This window comes from Cucurbita pepo, chromosome 3 (genome assembly GCF_057944985.1).
Source record: "Cucurbita pepo subsp. pepo isolate OVF chromosome 3, ASM5794498v1, whole genome shotgun sequence".
NCBI classification, from domain to species: Eukaryota; Viridiplantae; Streptophyta; class Magnoliopsida; order Cucurbitales; family Cucurbitaceae; genus Cucurbita; species Cucurbita pepo.
This window is the reverse complement of record NC_141800.1, coordinates 13,878,731-13,900,416: the sequence shown is the minus strand read 5'-3', so window position 1 is coordinate 13,900,416 and position 21,686 is coordinate 13,878,731. Positions and strand designations below refer to the sequence as shown.

The following is a 21,686-nucleotide window of genomic DNA, read 5'->3' as shown; positions in this document are numbered from 1 at the left end:
TCACCAAGCAAGTAATTTATTAGTTATTGTCAAGAGATTTGATGAATTAGACGGTTGTCTCGTGCAAATAGTTAAACTCTGCTAGTCTAGACACTCCCGATATATAAAAAAGATTAATGATAAATAATTAAAATTTTATTATTGTGTGATATATAGTCATATGAACATTGCTATTGTCGGTCAACAACATAAATTACTCCTTTATTTCGATATTCTTAATAATTAATTATTTCATACTTTAATAATCATGTTACAAATTGACATGTCTACGGTTCTAACAAAATTTTTAAAAATTAAATTTAGTATTCAATATATTAATAAATTTATGATACAAGAGAGTTCGAGAAGATCTAATCTTTTAAACGTGAAATTTAATTTAAATAATTAAAGTCAAATATGACATTAATTGGGACCAAAAATTCAAAATAAAAAAGGCACAAACACCACAAAACAAAAGTCTACGCCTACAAATGGTAGCTTTCTAGCTCAAACTTATCAACTTGTAAGCCAAATTTGGGACAAAGGTTGAAATACTAAACCCAAAGTCAAACTTCAACTTGGTATATTTAATTATATTAATATAAGTTTAAAAAAAAAATTAAAACGTTAGGAGAATATATTTTTGAACCATATGGAATTGGATCTTACTTCTTTTCGTATGATTTTTCCAAACTAAATAAAGTATGTTTTTACATGAAAAAGAGTTAGCTCAACGTGTTTTATTTAATACGGGTAGCAAAAAACTCCAACTCGAGCGTTAAGAGAATTTGATATGGCTGAGTGAACTCAAAACAAGTCTCGGTCAAAATTATACGCATAACGAGGAATATTTCCAATGTTTATAAAAATTATGTTCTTTAAAAAAAATACAAACTTTTAACGAATCATAATCTTTAAACATGTGTATATTGGAAAAAAGTAAATAACGAACTTAAATAAGAATCGAGATTCTAATTAGGTTATAAGAGATTCTTCCGTGTATTAAAACTAAGACACGTGTGACAATACGAGATATTTTGAATGAAAATCGAAGAAGAATTCAAAATTTTGAAAATGATGTTCTTGTGGACCACGAAACAAAGAGGAAGCACATCAAGAAGATGGGAATTATGAACAGGGTTGCGATTCAACTCTTTTGGCTCAAGAATATCACATCAAAGTTCTAAACAATTCGATTGAATTTCAAATCAATTAGAAACATTCAAAAACATTTTTGAACAATCGAAAAATTTACCTACATATAATTTTAAAACATTCAATTTAATCTTATAATTACTGGGTTAGAAACATTTAAGAGCGTTTTTTCCTTTCCACTCACCCGTAGGTTGGTATTTTAAAAATATATATATATATATATATATATATATATATATATATATATATATATATATATATAAAAGGATAATTTATTAAACAAAAAATTGAGCAAATTTGAAAATTTAGGAAAATAATAAAAATGGAAATTAAATGCAAGAAGATGGTAAGGACAAAATGGATAATGCAAGCAAAAAGAAAAGCAAACAACCTTATCTGTCCCACTCTGATTGGTCACCCATTGCCACCTCATTTGGTAACAACAATTTATCCAAACTTCTCATTAAAAAACATTATTTTTGGGACCATTAACAAAGAATTCAAAACTCAACTAAAATTAACCTAATCTAATTCATCGTAATTAGTAATAATCCAAACATTTAAAAATTAAATAAGTATTAGAAGAAATATACACGGGTTTAGATTATAAAAATCTTTTTGACCAATCTGAAATTTCTTAGATTGATAACTCGAGTAACCCGAATAAAACTCACAATCCAACTCCTCTAAATCCTCGGATCGTCAATTTATTCTTTTTTTAATTATTTAAAAATTATATTTATTTGCGACACAATTTATATTAATAGCAAAAATATCATAAAATTTTAAATATTAAATATTTACAAGATCAATAAAGTTAGATAGCAAAAATATCATAAAATTTTAAATACTAATCCTATTTTGGTAAACTACAATCTAAACCAACTACCCAAAAGCATAGACAAGAGCCAGCAATAAATTTTTAGGATAATGAAAATACATACCATATTTTCATCATTTTTAATTAAAAAAAATTATTCCATTAAAATTAAAATATTTAGGATTATATATATTAATTAATTGAAGTAGCAAAATTCAAAAATAAGAAAATGTAACAAAATTAAAAAAAAAAAAAAGGACAAGAACACCTTCTTCTTCATCTAACCACATGATTCTAATTTTCCATAATCAGCACCAGACAGAAGCTTAATTCCATCAACAATGGCGGATTTTTCTTCTCTGTTTTCATCTCTGTTTACTGATAACTTGACCCTGGTGTGAAAATGGCAAGATCAGGCCACCCATTACTCCCGCCGCCGGTCCAACAACTAGAATCGCTGTTCTGCAGAACACCCAAATAATTTCCCGGCATGCCGGTGTTCTGTTCCTCCGCTGCAGATTTCCGGCCACCCCCAGAATCCAAATTCTCTGAAAATTCACCCGATTCCACCACTTTCATCTCCGATTGATTAGGATCGACACCCTCCAAAAGATTCTCAAATTGCCCATTCGACACCAGTAATGAACTCAAGCTCCCCGGAATATCCAACCCGCCGCCGTAACCCCGGATCGGGTTCGAATTCGTCAAGGTCGAAGAAGACGAAGATGAGGAAGACGGCGGCCGTTTAACAGTAGCTACCGCCGGACGCTTGGAGTTCTTCCGGGTTCCGCCGCCGACAGGGATGTTCCGAAGAGCGCCGCCTTTAGTCCAGTACCGACGGCAATTCTTACAGAAATGACGAGGCTGAGAAAGATTGTAGTTATTGTAATAGCAAAATTTGGTGTTGGTAGAATCACAACGAGGGCATTTAAGCTGCTCTTGTTCGGGAAATTGGGGTTTAATCGGCTGAAACATTGACAGGTCTTGCATTGTTCGAATACCCAGAGAAGAAAAACAGAGCAGAAACTCAAAACTTTCCCGAAGAAAATTCTTCCGAGAAAATTCTTCTGAGAAAATCAGATTCGATTACCAATAAGAAGCTTCGATGATCTAAGATGATGAACAGAAAAAAGGGTTTCGAGATTTTGAAGACAAAAAGTGTTTTTAGTTGTAAGAAAAAACAGAGACCAAAACAGAGCAAAAAAAAAACCCACAAAAGTTGGATAAAAGCTTCAAGCCGTAGCTTTCATGGCTTCTAAAAAGCAAATCAATCAAAAAAACATGCAGTTTTACAGAAGAAAAAGCACAAAAATCTGAACTGGTTCTTTTTTTTTTTTTTTTTTTTTGGTGGAGTTTTGTCGGAATGTCGGAAAAGGGACAGTTGCCGGCGACGGCGACGGGAACTTTCACGGCGAGTAGCAGATTTGTTGAGTTATCCGCGTGAAAGAGACGACCAGTCGACATATATAAAGAGATGAAGAATTTAAAGATCTTAATTTTTTTTTTCTTTTATTATTATTATTATTATTATTATTCTCTCTCTAAGCTTGTTTGTTCTACACAGTCCAACTGATACCCATAATTGTTTATTAAAAAGTAACTAAAAAAATAATAATAATTTGACTTTAGTATTGTAATTAATTATAATTATTAAAAATAGCTACTATTTATTTAAATTCAGCTTAATTTCTTTATTTAAATAACTTTTTTTTACTTAAATTAATTTTAATATATAAGCTTGAAAATTTATTCAGTACTAAAAATATGGTGGATGGGTACATAATTGATAATGTGAATAATTATTTAAAAAGAATTTGAATTCTTGTTGAAAAATTATGTTAAAAGAATTAAAAGATTTTTCACTGATTTAACATTATAAAATAATAACAACTATAGTTAAATAAATGAAAAAAAAGGTTTAAAAAATAATTAATTAAGACAATGGTCCATAAAATTTAAATTCTTAGGGGAACAAATATCTTCATAGGTTGACCTTTTAGCTTTCAAATTGTTAATAAAATAAGAGATAAGATTATAGATCATTAATTAATGAGAAGACAATGAGATTTTTTTTCTATTATTTTATCAGTAAAATAAAATCATTGGTTGACTTATTTTCAATCTAAAATTTGTATTTTTATTTAAAAAATATTCCTAAACTTTTTTTAAAAAATCTATTAATGTCGTGAATGTTTTAAAAGAAATCTAAAAAATACCTTTATCATTGATTTTTGATAAAAACTTTTAATAATGTTTAAAAAATACTCTTAAATTTTAAACTTTTTTATTAATATTTTTTAATATTTTAAAATTTTCAAAATTACCTTTATAGTTAGTACTATGTCTCAAATCTAATGAAATAAATTGAATTGAGACGTAATGTTTTGAATATATTAACTATTTCTTTATTTTTCGAAGCGACAAAAAAATATTTTATTCTTTCTTCAACTACTTCTAATCTATAGTGAATCTCTCAATAGGAATCGAACCCATATGAAGCTCTGACCATCTGTCAGAGAACATAAGAAATTCTTGCATATACACTTTCATCTTTATAAAATAAAGTTTTAAATAATTATTACCGTCAATATATGGATGAAAAAGTAAAAAATCGTTTGTCGACACTTCGTAGAATATCTCAAAACTTTTTAATATTATTTTTAAATATTTTTTAAATGGGATGGTTAAAAATAATTTTTTTAAAACTATTTTTAAAAGTTTATCAAAATTTTGAATTTATTGTAAAGGTTTAATAGTTTTTTTTTGGATAATGTTTAAAATTAATAATATTTTTATTAATTTAGCGGGCAACGTCGGATAAGCCGGAAATGGTCGACTGAGAATAGAGAGCCGCAAAGCCGGGAACATTTGCGTGAAGAGAACGCAAGTGCCACCCGTGGAGGCATCATTCAGATATCACTGTCAGAATCAATACCGTCCAATGTTTTTGAGTGGGAAGATCTGGACCGTTGAAGTGTCAAACAAAGCAAGACATGAGAATCGTGGCGTTAAGACACTGTCACCCGCGAATGAGAGCGTTCCCACGTGTCTGAACCCGACATCATGACGGGGCATAGACTAGTGCATGAACAGCTCAGCCTTCCAACATGGATATCATTCTACCACGTGGCATTTTATTTAAAACATAAAATTGGTTGTTTTATTATTAATCTTTATGTTCATTACAAATATCAAATTTCGTAATTATATCCATTAAATTTTTTAATTAATAACCATCCATTTAAATATTAATTTTTTATAAATCAATGAGATTTTTAGCTATTTTTACTTTATTCGTTTAAAATTACCAATTTTATGAAGATAAATACTATATAGAAAGTCAAATATTTTAAAGAGATGATGTGCATACAGAATCTAGGGAAATAGACAATTTCCATGCACAGAGATAAGTAGTTGCCACAAGTAAAAATAACAACAAACTAGTTCAATCCCACGAACACAAATGGTTAATTATCTTAAGTTTCCTTTCATATAAAAGGTCTCGTAATGTTTAGAATATCATTTATGAGTATGCACAACATCACGACAGGTAGAATCGTAATGTTTAGAATATACTTGGCTTGTAATTCCCAATTTATTGAGTAAAGAATTCAGTAAACTCCCTGTAGAATCGATAATTTACTTTTACTTACTACTTGTAATAGTGTATATTTGCGTGCATTTATACTTATGAAATATTCTACTATTTCTTAATTATATCATTTCTTAATATATTTTCATAAGGCAACAGTAACTCAAATTGATCGAGTTATAGGGTCATATGAACATTTAGCCGCAGAAGAGGAATCACTGTGATGCAAAATGTGGGGGAATGCATAGAGGCGTGAGTGAACTATGGTTAATGATGAAAATGAAGGGAGAAGGGTTTGAGGTAGGGCCCACCATTTTATTTATAACGTGGGAGTTATGAGGAAGTTGGAACGCATTATCCCCAAATTAATCCGAACCGTCAATCAAGGCACACACCAGACACAGCCAATTGCCTTTGTCCTTTTCTTTTACGATTGCTGTGGCCCACCGCACTGAATCCCATCTCATTTTCATCGCTCCCCTCCACGTGGACGATCATGATCTTTCTGCATAAACACTAATTACTCGGATTTGTTTATTTTTTCCCTTTCTCACCCTATTTATATATATTTTTTCATTTTTTTTTATATTAAACTGAATTATTCCATCAACTTTATAACTATTTAATCTAATCTAAATATAAAAAATTAAAATGATCCCATAAAATATCCATATTTAAAAAAATATTGAAATTATTCTTCGTCAAAAGTTTAAATTATAAGTTTAGTTCTCGGAGTAAGAATTGAAATTAGATAACATTTAAGACATCTACCAAAGTTATCAATCTATGATTGATTTTGAAGGCTTCTTTCAAGGTGACATGACTAATGATATTATGCTAACAACATCACACTTCAATATATATATATATATATAATTTATGAGAAATTGATTGAAAATATCAAATGTAACAATTAACACGTACCGAAGTCCAATCGACAACCTACACAAAATCGAAATCGAAGGACATACTGTCACTTATCTTCAACATAACTCGGTCATCTCAATCGACAAAATCTAATAAATGTAAAGGATTCGTCAACCGATGATGACAGGAAAAACGACAGGATTCGCACCTTACTACACACTAGAATTGAGTGAAGGAACTTTTTCTCAGAATTGAAAGATGCAACAGACAGTAAGTGACTAATTTTCAGATGAAGATAGACCAAAACAAAACCAACCAGAACGTTAGAAATAGCAGCTATGTAGGCTACATTCAATATAACTGTTCTTTACAGAAAACTACAGTAATAAGTTATGAAAAACATCCTGAAAGTAATTTCTGAGAGTGACAATGAATCAATTGAAAAAATAATTTGATGAAATGCAAGATTTAACAGCTTCTTCTCACCGAAACTATTAGAAGTTAACTAAAAAAACTACATTTGTTAATCTCGAACCTAGCGGAAGAAGAGAGCAACAGCTTCAGTTTTGTTGCAGGGGAGCTACAATCAGAATTTCCCCAAGTTCAACACAACAAAATATGGAACAGAATAAATCTCTTCTCTTTTGGGAGAAAAGAAAGGATTACGATGGAAATGAAAAGAGAATTATAGGGTTGAAAGGAATGTTGCACACCTGAGGAACATAAACAACATGTTTTCTTGTGAAAATTTTGGCCGCTGCAGTAATAGAAGTATGCACTGATATCGTAGGCGTATGGAACTCGATCGAAGTAGCTTCTGTGGTTATGGGTGGCGGGAAAGGGTAGAAATTTTATCGACAAAAGTCAGAACGGTCAAGCAGGTGATGTCATTTGATTCTCAGCCCCTCTTCTTATGCATAGTACATATACAAGCTGTTTGCGGCAGCGCAGGCAATTGAATTTTCAGCCGGATGCCATGCTAGGTGCAGCAGCTTAGTTGTGAAATCAAAAGGGTTGCCATTTGCATCAGCCCCTGGGCTCTCGGATCCTCCTGATAACAGAGTTTCCCAACGAAGGAACATAAGAACATATAACAAAAGGAGAGGCCAGCCTCTAGCTGAATAATTTAGTGATCAGAAAAAGAAAAGGAAATCAAATTGTGGAGCACCAACCGCGTCTGACAACTCTTGTAAAGCTACTACTAAGTGATCTCGAAGGTCTTGAAGGGGTCTGCACTTGTCTCCTACAAGCCAATACCGGTAATTTTATACTTAATATAGGCATTACAAAAGTACCATGGAGCTCAAAGTTTGTGAATATGGCACTCGATTGAAATACCTAGTGGGATTCTTGCTAGCTTCCAAAGTCGTTGCCTCAGTGCTTCCCGGAGAACAACCAAAAACTCGGAATAAATTGCTGGGATCACATCAGTAATATACAAATTCAGGGCAAGATTTTTTGAGAGGGAAAAAAAAGTCTGAATGTAGTACGCATATAGATAACTTGCATATAGATAACTTTGGAAATCATACGGACCTGTAGGATCCCGTAGTTACACGTGATCCATCACCACTCAGACAACACTCAAACTTGTCAAAGATTGAATCATTTTCATATAAATCACAAAGCTGCATATGATCACCAGAAAGTGCATTTAGTTAAGTCCAATATGTTAAATAAATTTCAGCCACAAGTTTTGTCTGAACAAAGAGATCTCATCTTACCTTGGGTCTTAAATGTTCGTGAACTTGAAAGGATGCGAAGGGACCAGAATCCATGTTGATGTCCCATAACTGAAAATGAGAAAAAGAACGGGCTGGAGTTGCAAGGAACATGTCATAAGGAAAGCAATCAACAAAATAAATTTTTGGAAGAAAAAGCAACAAAAATGAGAGATTTCGAAGAGCTGAAGCCAAAAAAACTGTTAGTATAGTAATTCATTAGAATGTAAAGACTTGCATAATGAGCCTTCAACTATTCTAAAGATATCAAGACGAAGAATCCATGTTCATGTCCCAGTAACAACAAAGTAACAGAAAACCAGGAGGCTTGGGTTGCCAGGTGCACATGACAAAAGAAAGTCAAATTTGCGGAACTATAACCGAAGCACATTGCTAGGAGTCATGCCTCATAACAAAGTGAATTTTCATGGAGAATATCTTTTATATGTCATTTAGGAGCATATCTTTTCTATTCCCAATTGCAGCTATGTTTACCAACTGGTCAAAGGACATCTTATCCATGGGTACTAACATATTATTGTTTATACACACAGATTACAAGAACCATTGCTATGGCCTTCACATGCAAATTTTAGTATGAAACTACCAAATAGTTCATGGCCTCGTAACTAAAAGAATCAGACGATAGTTACATATATATAAACACAAACCTTAAGAGTCATGTAATCACGACTTAATATATATCTTCCATTTGTCCCAAATTTAATGTCTGATATTGAAGCAATTATCTCAGTGAAAAATGATCTAGAACCAGGTGTCTCAGGTTCCTCAAATCTGTAAGAAAAAGATAATTTTTAATCATTACAAGCTCATGTAAGTGCAATAATCACACACCACAGGAAGGAAAGAAAATTTCGTTTGTAGTTTGTTGTGCGTGTGTGTGAGGGGGGGCGGTTGTAAGATTCTCAAAAACACCTACAATTTGGCATGGGAATCACATAATGCTGACTGCCGCAAATCAACTAGGCGGATTGAGCCTTTTGAACTGCTATATGCTAGTGTGTTACAATGCGTAGGATGAAACTCAGCAGATGTAATCACCTCTGCAAAAAGATGCATTTACAAAAAATGTAAAAGAAAGGTTAAGAAAATAAATGAGTTGAAGAAAAGCTAACTCCGAAGAACTTTTATGCATGCATATTATTCATTAAAATTTCTATTCCATAAGGAGCAAAGCAAATAAAAATGGATATCATCATAGAAGATAACTTTTCACTGGTTCTTCAGCACACTATGTACTGAAACCATGGACTCCATCCAAAGATCTACATCCATGGTTTTAGGTTCCCACTGAACTGGGGAGTGATGATGTGCAAGAGGTCTAATGAGGACATTTTTAAGAGTCGAGATGATGTGCTTTGGAGTTGCCATTTGTGAGAAACTTGGGAGCCAAGTTTTGGACATGATAACGGCTTGAGAGAAGTATAAGAAACATTTAAGGACACAGAAATCTTGGAAGGAAATTCGTAGAGTGCTGCACTGGGATTCTTTCTTCTAGGTGTTCAGGTCTTGAGTGTTTTTGAATTATCCGCTTTTTATAAGTTTTAACATTCAGAGCAGTCTCTTGTAATTTTGTGTTAAAGTTTTTTCCCCCCCTTGTTTAGATTGCTCCCCAGTGTGGACTGTTCTTTTTGTCCAGTGCCCTAAAAGAACAGCACGATATACAGTGGCATTAGAAAACTGGCATAAGACATAAGAGCTTCTACAAGGCATTTCCTCTAACAATTCTTGTACGGTATGTCCAACTTGTATCATCACACCCCCCGTCAGTAAAAGAAAACTAGCACTATGAATTCTAAATGATAAATCCAGTACAAAATATCATAATATCATCAAATGGAAACACGCCACAAGGAAAACAATAATGAGCTTACCAGTTAAATCCTCCATGTTAGTAGGCTTCACGTCAACAATGTTGAAACTTTGATTGCAAATTTCCAAGTTCCATAGATTTATCCGCAGGTCATCAGCCGATATAAAAGTTTCACCATCACTATATAATAAACAGGATATTGTATATACAATAGATATACACATAATTATTAACACGTCAAATACCATAAAAAATAGCAGGTTCAGAATCTGTTTTCTACCGTACTTTAAAACCTTAAAATCCTATGATAATCAAAGGAAGAAAAGGAGGAACAGCTTAGTTCTTGGACAACATTTAAACCTGCATCCAAGCTTTAGGCAGTACCTGTTATTTGAGATAGAGTTGATATGATAATCATGAGCATGGGCGTATACTCTACGACATCTAGCGAGAAGGCTCGACTCATGGCTAGTTACCTAATTCCATCAAGAACAAAGATATTAGTACATATATTTTCCAAGTAGAAGGAAAATGAATAAGAATCACAAGTGTCAGAATAATGTAATTCTATCACAAGAAGGAAAATGGAAAATGAAATGTGAACTGACACAAAATAAATAAAACTCTCAGCTTTAACACTTCAGAAAAAGTAGACTAATAAATAGTTCTCAAAAGGAAAATCAATCTCAAGGATTATATTGCATAGCACAATTTGGGAGAAGTAGCTTCATAAACTAAACGTCCAATTGGAATAAAGAGTAGACAACAAATTTATTGAACCAGAAGCAATTCCAGATTTCAAATCATTTTTGTGAATGGGGTGAGGTTGAGGTAGCGAATGCCTTATCCCTGTCCCAGAAATTTTGGGAGAAAAAATTCTCATACCCCCACCCTCCTGTCCACCTCTTGAAAAAAGATTTCCTCCCATGATCAAGGCAGGTGCATGTGGTGTCATATCCAGTTTTCAACTATTATTTCTCGGTGAAATATCTAGAAGGAACCATAAAATTGATTGAAAAATGGAAAGTGGTAAAATGAACAATTTTTTCTTCGTCCTTTTAGCTATCTTTCCACTAGGAAAGTTATACAAGAGATTAAAATGGAGTCACAACTCAATATATGGAATTGCTCGGTCCAAAAGCAACAGAACATAAGCAACTACCACCTGTAGACGTAGTGATGAAATGGCCCCCAATAAGTCATTGCTTGGATGATTATAAACTCCATCACAGGAGCCTCCATTTAGAAGATGTGTAGAATTACTTGAAATACTTGAACTAGCTATACATTCACTGCCAACAGCTTTGGACGCATTCACGTTCATGCTGGATATTTTCTTGATCTTCTTTTCTTGCACCTGGCCAAACCTCAAAGAAAGAAACCAGATTGAATTACGAAGATACAGTTTCTACCAGTCTGCTACCAGTCATCGAGAAATATAAAATGACCTACCGAACTTTTCTACTACTACAATGACTTTATGATGGGGCTAAACAAAAAAAAATTACTGCACTCTACACCCTTTTACCTCTTCTGATGGGACTAGTATGAGAGAATAGATTCCTACTACAAGAGAAAAAAAAGAGAAAAAAGAGAACAACAACAATAAAAACACTAGAAAACAAATATATATGTAGTGTTTCTATTTTTAGCTTTTCTCTTAGTTACTGAGTTACGCATTATTCAACTTGGTTAGAAACTATTTCCTGTTTGGAAGTCCACAATCCGACATAGTGCTTGCTCAAAAGCCAAAACATTAGAATAAGTCTGACCACCAACTGACATTTGTGAGGAAGTAATTCAAAATCATAAATATGCACATCAATTAGATCTTCCTGAAAAATAAATTGATTAATTAATAAAATAACAGCCACATAGGCACACAAACAAATTTTCGTAGTAAATCAAACATATTTCATCATCGTAGTTATTAAAAGGAAAATTAAACCAGCTTATCATGCAATTTATTTAGAACCCTTTTTTTTGTAAGTCACAACTTCTAGCAATTTATTTAGAACCTATTGGCAAATCAGCATCTGAAGTGAAAAATTGGAAACACCATATAATATCACTTTCCTACCTTCCAAAACTTGATGGTTTTGTCATTAGTAGACAATAGAAAGAGAGCTCCATTGGCTGTTTGACACCATCTGATTTTGTTAATTTTCTCCTCTATCTCCAAGCTCTTGAGATAGTCAAACTAAAAAAAGTGCAGGCACAGAGTGAGTACCAGAATAATATCAACTAATCTGAAAAGTAGAGAAGTAATTGTGCAGATATAGGCAAAGAAAAAAGATTACCTCTGGTTCATGGCTCTGGAACTCTGTTTTATAACGGAACTCAGGATGCCTACTAACTGAATGGTCCATTTTCTCCAAGTCCTTTCTCGATCCTCCGTTCTACAAAGACAATATTAGTAAATTCCAGAACCAACAAAGCAGAACTAATTCTCTAAACTGAACACAAATAAATCCACAGAGGACAAACATAACTAACATCTTTTCTATCCGTCCTCTCAAAAAGAACCACTCGACCACCTCGATCGCCAGTAGCCAGATGGTCGCCCGTCTTATCAAATTCAATTGCTGAAATAATATCAACTGCATAGAAGCAAGCAAAGCAACCATGTAGAGAAGATTAAGACCCAGGTGGCTCTTAAAACGCTACAAGAATTATGTCAATGCTGCATCTGTATGATTATCCTCTCAAACAGACTCTAAATCAAAGATCATGTGTAATTATAAATTTACCAAATCTCGTTCAATCATTTATGACTGTTTATAACAATTTACAAGGCATAAACTCAGCAATCTGTATTGAGTTCACAAGCACCATTCGTCAAGCAATGTCAATCAAATTCTTTTAAATGGCCCAATCCTAGTTTTCTTGATGGCAGGGACATACAAAGATTACTTCCATCCATCACCCCGTGAATAAACTTATGTTTATAATAGAAGAGCTGACACCGATACTTCAATGCATGCAATATAAACACGAACTTTGAACGCAGCTGCAAAGGTCACTTACCTTCGTATAGAATTTCATATTACTTAACTCGATCGACAAAGAACTAATACTGCGTATCACCATGGAAGTGTACAAACTCCTATATAACTCTAAACTATTCTGCAACTGAAATCCGCTCATCTCCCATTTCGAACCAAAATAATCCACAACAAATTACACTAACTCGACAACCCACCGGATGAAAAATGAATTACTCGGAAACAATCATTAACAGATCGAAGATGAGATAACAAGCCCTAATTGCAACTGATGCACAGTATACCGATTGGATCCAACAAATAAACCGTAATGGCATGCTCCACAACAGTACAATGCGAAAAATACCTTCCTGTACTTCCTCGCCAGCGGTACGTTCGCCAAACACCTGCGAGAATTTCCACTCCAGAGGCTGTGAGGAGGCCACCGGAGCTGCCATAGCTTCATCACCACCTTTCATATCTCCAGGATACTAATCCAACTAACCCAGATATAAAAGGGGAAAAAAAAAAAAAGAATTCACCAAATCCAATCACAGCATCAACCGATCGCTCTGAGTTCACATAACCACAGCTCAAACACTCATCCAGAAAACAAAAAAGGCGAAAAAAGAATCCGGTAGAATCCCGATTAAGCCATATTCGAGCAAGGGAATGCGCAAACTCCCTGTGAGAAACTTGAAACACTCGGTTCCTGAATTTCTTCTCCGTTGAAGATGAGAATCTAGAACATGCAGTTATATGAAAAATTAATGGGATTGAAACAGAGTCTGGGCAAACCGTTCGTTGGGCTTGAAGAACCAAAGAAGAAAGACACTCCCCTGTGTGTAGCTCTTCAATGCCGGGTTTTTCCTTTTCAATAAACTTTTGTTCTGTACAATTTTCGAGGGTCATGATAAAGTGACTTGCACGTGTGAAGCGGCTGCCTGCCTTCGAACGGATTTTCTTTTATATTTCCTTTAATTATTCTTTTCGTTTTTTAGGACAATACTATTTTCTAAATATTTACTTTAATCTCTCTATTTTTTAATTTTTTAATATAAATTTTATATAATTTACATTTTTTTAATTAAATCTTTGTTTAGAAAATTATCTCTTTATAAAATAATTTATAACAGTAAAAACTATATAAGTAAATTTTTTTCCTTTTTTTACCTATATATATTTTAAAGTACATTTTTTATTTTTATTATTTAAGAAAAACAGCTGAAAGTGGTCTGAATTATAGTAGAAACTTCATGGGCCTTTTTCCAGTTTTGTTGGGCCTTTTGGGCCTTCAATCAGTTTTTCTACATGGGCTGAGTGCATTAGGACTGCAGCCCATTAATAATTTAATTTTTATTTAATCACTAAATTTTTATTTTTGAGCTTTGAATTTAATTTTATAACAAATCTACAATATCTAAATTATTTATTATGAAATATAATAATCAACCCTAAATCCCCAATAATTTGTAATAGTATGCATAATTTGTCATTTTTTAAAATTAAAATATAAAAAATAAATAAATTAACCGAAAAAAATTAAGTCATAGAATTGCATTAAATCGTTAAATGTATGAGACAGAAATTAAGACAGTTTAATATTGCTTCAAATCAGCTATCATTCATACCTCTAATAGTTTAAAATTTTAGTTTTTTTCAGTACATTTAACGGTTTAAAAATATGATCACGCTGTAGCGATTCTTTCTAATAATTTCACGTAAATGAATCCCGAGGTTGATTTTCTCTCTAAAGTTAGATACCGCTTTTGATTGAAACAAATTATATACAAGTGTGTATAGGCCCCATTTAAGTCCATTATTGCTGCATTATTTGCCGAACATGAATAGAGAGTAGCTGGGGGCTGATTCCAATTAAGTCAATGCCCTACATCAATGGAGCTTGGCTTCTGTCTCCTCTGTGAGCTTCTTCCTCTTTCGATCTTCCGCTCGTACTCCCGAACGAATGGATCGAATCGAATAGAAAAATGGAAACATCAGTTAAACACACATGTTTTTTTTTTTTTTACCGCTATACAAAAAAAAGTATTTTGTTGCGAATTACATTGTGAATTTTGTGAAGATTTTTCAAACAAGTATTTAATATAACACCCTTCCTATAATGCATTTATAATTAATCTTTTATATTATCTTAACAGTTTAATTAATTACTTATTTTAAATTAAATGGTTTAACTATCAATATTACTTTTTATTATTTATTGTAAAAATATTTATTTATATTTTATTAGTTAATTAACTAACATAAACGGTATATAAAATTCATACTAATTTTAATTTTACATCCATTTATTATATAAAAAAAATATTTAAGTCCGTATACCTCCACAAATAAACATCCACATGATTTTTGAAAGTTTTGAAAAATTCCAACTTTTGAGAATGTCCACCGAACCACTCGATAACGTAATATTGAAGATATTTGAAGAGTAGGGACAATGACAACGCTACATGTTGACAATGTAGGTATGGAAAATGACGCTGGAATGGTTTCACATGCAAATTAGATGTGAGGAAAAGCCTTATATTTTTTTCAATTTTAGGATTTAATTTGTAACACTTGATGTCGATAGCTAGCAGATATTGTCCTATTTAGGTTTAAGGTTTTAAAACGTGTGTATGAGGTGGAATGTGACGTAATTAATTAGAAAATGGAGCTCCATTTTTGTAAAATTTAAATTAATGCCCCTATGGTTGAGTATATTGTGGGGGTGGCCAAACTAAAAAAGGACCACAAAGAAGGAATCTACCAATCCTTCAATGACAAATGACAACTGTTTGAAGAGGTACACAACCACTTGATGATTCAGTATGGTGAGCTGCCATTGCCCTCTTTTAATTCCTTATCATTTTAATTATTATTATTATTATTATTATTATTTTGTTTTTATATTTTAATAAAATATTTAATATCAATAAGTAAGAAATATATAGGGTGAATTATCTCAGTCCCCTTTTTGTATTTTAAACAAAAACCAATAAATAAATAAATAAGTTAATTTGCAAATATTATATTTATTGAAATAATTAAAAATATTTCACCTCGAAAACACCACATGTTGATGAGCATTGATGTACTCGGTGTAGTAGTGCACAGTCATAGGAATCTAATCGGCTTTTTTTTTTTTTTTTTTTTTTTTTTTTTTTTTTTTTTATAATAAAAAAATAATAATTAAATCAATAGATTCAAACAAAAACTAATCCATTTTTTTAGGGGAATGAATTTAAATACGTGATAATATGAATATTGTTAAAATGTCGGTTTGATTCCTATTTTTTTTTAGTTTTTTAGTTTTTTTTTTTTTTTTATGAATATTGAATTTCCAAAAATTATTAGATATATTTTGAGAAGTGATTTAGATATTTTGGGAAAAAATTATTAGATATTTTAGGAATAAATTATCTACTTAGTTGCTAGTAGTAGTCTGTCTCAAAGTCAAAAAGGTATTCAATATCGAATAAATGATCATTCTAAGGGGAAAAGGGGCTAGGCCGAGAGCAAGAAAGACGAGACAGAGACTCTATTAGGTTTTCATCTCAAGAAATCTTAAGTTGTCTCAAGCACAGTAGAATACAGTAGTTTCTACTTGGCGTCTTGCGAATAAAGAGTGTCCCACAAAGAGTTGTGTTAATCAATTTAATATTAGAGCGAGGTTGGTGTAAACGGTCTAATCTCTTAGAATTTTAATATGGTTTGTGGTTGCAGTTCTGTTTGATCTTCCATATTAAAAACAATTTCTTGGAATTACTAGTGTGTGAGTTTCTTTGTGTTGTGAGTAACCTATGACTCTGTGTGATGTCCCACATTAGTTGGGGAGGAGAACAAATGACCATTTATAAGGGTGTGGAAACCTTTCCTTAGCAGACGCGTTTTAAAGCCTTGAGGGGAAGCTCGAAAGGGAAAACTCAAATAGGACAATATCTGCTAGCGGTGTATCTGGGTCGTTACAAATGGTATTAGAGATAGACACCGGACGATGTGCCAGCCTTCTCGCTGTTCCCCGAAGGGGGTAGACATGAGGTGGTGTGCCAGTAAAGGATGCTGGCCCCAAAGGGGGGTGGATTTGGGGGCGGTCCCACATCGATTGGAGGAAGGAAAGAGTGCCTACGAGGATACTGGACCCCGAAGGGGGTGGATTGTGATTGGGGAGAAGAACAAACCACCATTTATAAAGGGTGTGGAAACCTTTCCCTAACAGACGCGTTTTAAAGCCTTGAGGGGAAGCCCGGAAGGGAATCGTTACATTCTGCAAGTTTTGTATCAAAAAAATTTGTTTGATATTACGGAAATATTACCAACATAATAGGTAAAACCAAAACTAAAACCATAAAAACTCGTATATGAAGTAAGCAATACCATACTGTTGTAGAAACTGTTAGTTCGAGAGCCTAAAGTATTAACCTCACAAACACACACGCAGGCGAGAGTGAATATTTAAACCTAAACTATTTACAGAAATAGGAATATCTTATCAAATGAAATAAACTCGACTTTTTTTAGTCAGACAATAGTAAAAAATGGAGATTCAAATTTGTGATATCTCGTTATCGACGTAAACTATGCACAGAGTAGCGATAGTACTCGAAAAAGTGTGTAGGGCACGACGAACATATAGGGAATGTGGAAAGTGTGGAAGAACGTTGTAGAAATTGAGCGCAAAGCACAGAGATTTGATTACAATGGGTGGCACTAGAATTGGAAGCAAACCCAATTCCCCAAATCATGAATTTTCCAAACAATGCCCTTTGTACTTATTAGCTAAACTATACCAAATTTCATACTAAATTACAAATTTCCACATCCCCCAATATCTCTCTTACTCAACAAATTCCAAAATTTCACCCCTTTTTATTATTATTTAATTCTTTTTATCTTATTTAATGTATATATTTTTTTTAATATATAGTTTCACGGATCATTTGGGTTGAATATTTGGAATTATTTGATCTAAGTTCGATGTTGGTTCAAGTCTATTTTAAATATTTTCGATTACTTCTTTTTATTATAATTTTAAACCCGATTAAATTGTAGAAATATTAAGTTACACCAATCTAAAACTTTTAAGACAATATAAAAACATTTAAAATGAAAATGAGAAATAGACGTCAGGAAAATAAAATAATGTCTTATTCTAACCTAAGACTACGGAAATATGACATGCATCAATCCTAACATAGGTTATATGTGTATTGCCTTTACCTGAAGTGTTAGAGTAGTACATTGTTTGACTATTTTAAGAAATACTCAGTAAGTGACTTCACTATCGGGTTGGAAATGCAAACACGTGCAATATGAAAGGATCTATCATTTTAAACATCATGATAAACATAAATGTCATAATCATACTCGTAATATATGTGTCTGAACTCATTATAACGAGAAAGTATACCGATGTAAGTAAACTCACAATTATGCATGAAATTCTCATAACTTTTCATTATGGCATAATAAAAATCTTCATTATTTTCTAATCGATTAAGCCGGTAAATTATGCGTACATAATTTAATATATATATTTCGTACATAACATAGTGACATGACATGACATAAGGAGGTTGTGCATCAAAGATTACCATTTCATGACAATTTCATACTTTGCGGCATGACAACATCTTGGTATAGCTTAACATGACATATACTAGCATAACATACCATATCGTGACATATCTGTCATATTGGTGCATACCATAACATAAACTTGATGTATCGTGTATCATAATATAACATGATATAACATCGCATATCAACATATCACACATATAATGTGTGTAGGGACCGCGGGACACGTGTTATCATACATAAATCAATTATTCCAACCAAGTCGACAGTGAAACCGCTTACTTGATTGAAAATTTCTAAAAATATCAAAACATTTAGTTTTAAAGTAAGATCTAAATTTCACAACAAAAACGTCCCATCCCAGTAAAATTCGTGAGAGCAACAACACTAAGATCGGTTAAATCTAAGGCACCAACTTTTATAATTTAATCCATATCGATCTTGATTTCAAATAATTATTTAAAATGACTTAAAATAACATAAATAAAATATTGTAACTAACGGTTGGAACCATTTAAAAATAAAATAAATCTAAATTATTCCAATTTTAATCATACAATTTAATTATAATGAAGATAATTGTATAAAATTTGAGGGCCTTTTCCAACGAATGGGTGTGTTTTGTGTCGTCAATTTTAAAATTTATTTATTCAATTAATATATAAACCCGACGGTTTGTCGGTTTTCTGAGCCATGTGACACAATCGCGCTTTTGCAGGCAGCAAACTAGCGATGTTATATCATGTTATATTATGATACACGATATCAGCATTCAATCAAGCTTTACAGATTTGATTTTAAAATTGTTGCCCATTCATTGACCAATTCAAGGTATAATTTATTTCTTTTTTCTTTATTTTATATAATATTGTTTTGGCTTGTCTCCTTCCATTTTATTGGAAAACAAATACGCTAATGCTTGATCCTACGGTTAAGATAGTCGCTGGAGAAGTCTGCAACAATTTTCAACTTTGCTCGCGAATCATGTTAGTTTTTGGGGGTGCCCAACCCCTATCAAAACCCCAATCAACAATTGGGGCGGCTCAAGAGGCACGGGCGAAGAAGTCAGCACTAGCAAAAATTTTGCACCACCATCCCCTCTCTTGAGGCACTTCTTAGAGAAATTCACATGTTAGTCATGCAACAACTACATTCAAAGTGTGAAAGAGGGCGAGTGTGGCCCTCACTTTCAAGAAATAGAGAAATATCTATCTAGAAATACCCAATAACATTCTTTCTCATGATCGAGAAATATCTACGTAGATGGATACCGAGCCCTTCCATGAATATATATAAATATATATATACATCTCCCTGCATCCTCTTACATGACTATACACTATACTTACTGCTTCTAAAAATGAAAATTATCCCACACTAAAAATGAAAATGACAATGCACCGTTATTGGTTAATGCAATAACTTTCAATTTTCTAAAAGTATTTTTAATCATTCCATCATAAGATGAGATATAGTCTCTGTTTATTCATATATTTATCATTTATTCGAATCGTTACAACATAACAAATTCCTTTGTCATTATATTCCCACTCATCCTTAAATAAGTTATATTTAACAAGTTAACATAGTTTAATTTATCCACATTTTTGTCTCATAGTAATTTTGACATTTAAATAAACTATTTATGCACGTGGAATAAAAAAAAACTATATTATTTAATTTAATAAAAACAAGCACTTGATTGGACCGTTGATTAAAAAATAAATTTAACACATATAATATTACGTAAATGACAAATTAAATTTTATGATTTTTTAACCCACTCCAATTTATTAAATTTAATATATTATTTCCAAACAGTTTTTCAATTCGCTGTTCTTCTCCACGTTGAACAGTAAAAAAAAAATCATTATTACTTTTCATTAAATTTTAAATACTAATTATTAAAAGAGTTTTAAATTTATAAATTAAATATCTAAAATGAACAAACATATTAACTAAAAGAAAAAAAAAAGAGAATAAAATTAAAAAAAAAAACATTACATTATTCCAACTAAAAGTTTTAAAAAGTTTCCAATTAAATAACATAATTATTTAAATTAAATGATTTAGTTTTTTTTAAAAAATTTATTATGTGATTCTGTCACCCATTGGGGAGACCCTATTATTATTATTATTATTATTATTATTAATAATTTTAGAAAGTGGGAAACCCTAATTAAATGATAGGGCATTAGCTTTATAAACAAGGTATTTTTTATTAATAATTATCATATAAATTAAGTTGGTGTAATTTAAAATTAAATTTAAAAAAGCTGAAGTTTATTTTTTAATCTTTTGATTTAAATTTATTAAATCGAAAAAAGAAATTTAGTTAAAAAGGCTAAATACTTTAGGAGGTTCGAAAGCTGCGACACGATCCGGGATACGTGGCACCAAAGCCGAGGACGTCAGCCGCCAAAACGCCGTCGTCTGGTCAACAACAGCGGCAGGGGCAGAGACAGCTGCTACAATCACTCAGCCGTGAGGGAAATCTGTGATCGTTTTCTGACGGCGTTAGGAAACGGTGTCAGGTAACGTAGGTGAAGAAATGGAGATGGATGGGGACAATGACGGTGATGGGTAACGGCGAGTGGACCCCACGTGGGGGACCTGCGGCTAGGAGAGTGTCGGGAGGTGGAGATTTATTAATTTTTTTTTTTATTTGTTATAAATGATGGACTTGGGAATGTGGTTGAGTTCACGTTTTCGCATTAATGAGAAGGCTGGATGTGTTGGAGAAAGTGCCACTCGTTTTGGCTTTATTTACGATTTTGGGTTTTCAAATTTTTTAAAATTATTTTTTCCTTTTTTTTTTAAATAAAAAATATAAATTATTATCCATCCGTTTTCTTTTAACCTTTTCTTCTTTTAAAACTCCCAAGCACTTTGGCTCAAACATTTAGGAAAACCCTTATATATATATATATATATATATAAGTAATAATATTAAAATATTGTACGGTCACTACAAAAAAAGTGCTTCCTTTCAAATTAGATGATTCTATTCATTTTTTTTTTATCAATTCAAATAAAAAATTTAAAAATTAAAGTTAATGGGTCCCTCAAAAGGAAATTGTGAGTGTTAGTTTTGTAATTATAATGAAATTGGAGGGCCTTATAAGAAATTGACAAACTAAAGGTTCATTGGGCA

At 32.2% G+C, this 21,686-nt stretch overlaps 2 protein-coding genes across 4 annotated transcripts; both read right to left on the bottom strand.

Moving 5' to 3' along the window:
• Positions 1-2,116: 2,116 nt before the first annotated feature.
• LOC111791398 (dof zinc finger protein DOF4.7-like) lies at positions 2,117-3,434 on the bottom strand. 2 transcript variants are annotated; one of them, XM_087122101.1, is made up of 2 exons: positions 3,248-3,434; positions 2,117-2,818 (listed from the first exon to the last, which is right to left on the bottom strand). In XM_087122101.1, the coding sequence occupies exons 1-2, from the start codon at positions 3,416-3,418 to the stop codon at positions 2,330-2,332; spliced, it is 660 nt and encodes a 219-aa protein (XP_086978227.1). In that variant the 5' UTR covers positions 3,419-3,434; the 3' UTR covers positions 2,117-2,329. The 2 variants fall into 2 exon arrangements, with proteins under 2 accessions (XP_086978227.1, XP_023528487.2); XM_023672719.2 differs by lacking the exon at positions 3,248-3,434 and having other exon boundaries at positions 2,117-3,118.
• Positions 3,435-6,732: 3,298 nt separating this feature from the next.
• LOC111791053 (serine/threonine protein phosphatase 2A 55 kDa regulatory subunit B beta isoform) lies at positions 6,733-13,841 on the bottom strand. Of its 2 annotated transcripts, XR_002814610.2 has the most exons (15): positions 13,320-13,841; positions 12,465-12,568; positions 12,269-12,367; positions 12,049-12,168; positions 11,134-11,325; positions 10,353-10,444; positions 10,030-10,148; positions 9,075-9,198; positions 8,806-8,929; positions 8,138-8,206; positions 7,950-8,041; positions 7,752-7,829; positions 7,586-7,656; positions 7,127-7,464; positions 6,733-6,993 (listed from the first exon to the last, which is right to left on the bottom strand). XR_002814610.2 is itself a non-coding variant. In XM_023672238.2 (14 exons), exons 1-14 carry the CDS (start codon positions 13,429-13,431, stop codon positions 7,325-7,327), a joined length of 1,536 nt encoding a protein of 511 aa, XP_023528006.2. In that variant the 5' UTR covers positions 13,432-13,841; the 3' UTR covers positions 6,733-7,324. The 2 variants fall into 2 exon arrangements, 1 of the variants encoding a protein (XP_023528006.2); XM_023672238.2 differs by having other exon boundaries at positions 6,733-7,464.
• Between the last annotated feature and the right edge of the window lie 7,845 nt (positions 13,842-21,686).

Excerpts from the sequence above, each read along its gene's own strand:
- LOC111791398 (XM_087122101.1), bottom strand. The coding sequence starts at position 3,418 with ATGTCGACTGGTCGTCTCTTTCACGCGGATAACTCAACAAATCTGCTA. Across the intron at positions 2,819-3,247 it reads ATTTTTGTGCTTTTTCTTCT|CCTCGTCATTTCTGTAAGAA; the intron begins GTAAAACTGCAT and ends AATCTTTCTCAG.
- LOC111791053 (XM_023672238.2), bottom strand. The coding sequence starts at position 13,431 with ATGAAAGGTGGTGATGAAGCTATGGCAGCTCCGGTGGCCTCCTCACAG. Across the intron at positions 12,569-13,319 it reads TGGCGAGGAAGTACAGGAAG|TTGATATTATTTCAGCAATT; the intron begins GTATTTTTCGCA and ends GCTTCTATGCAG. Across the intron at positions 8,042-8,137 it reads ACGAACATTTAAGACCCAAG|CTTTGTGATTTATATGAAAA; the intron begins GTAAGATGAGAT and ends GATCATATGCAG.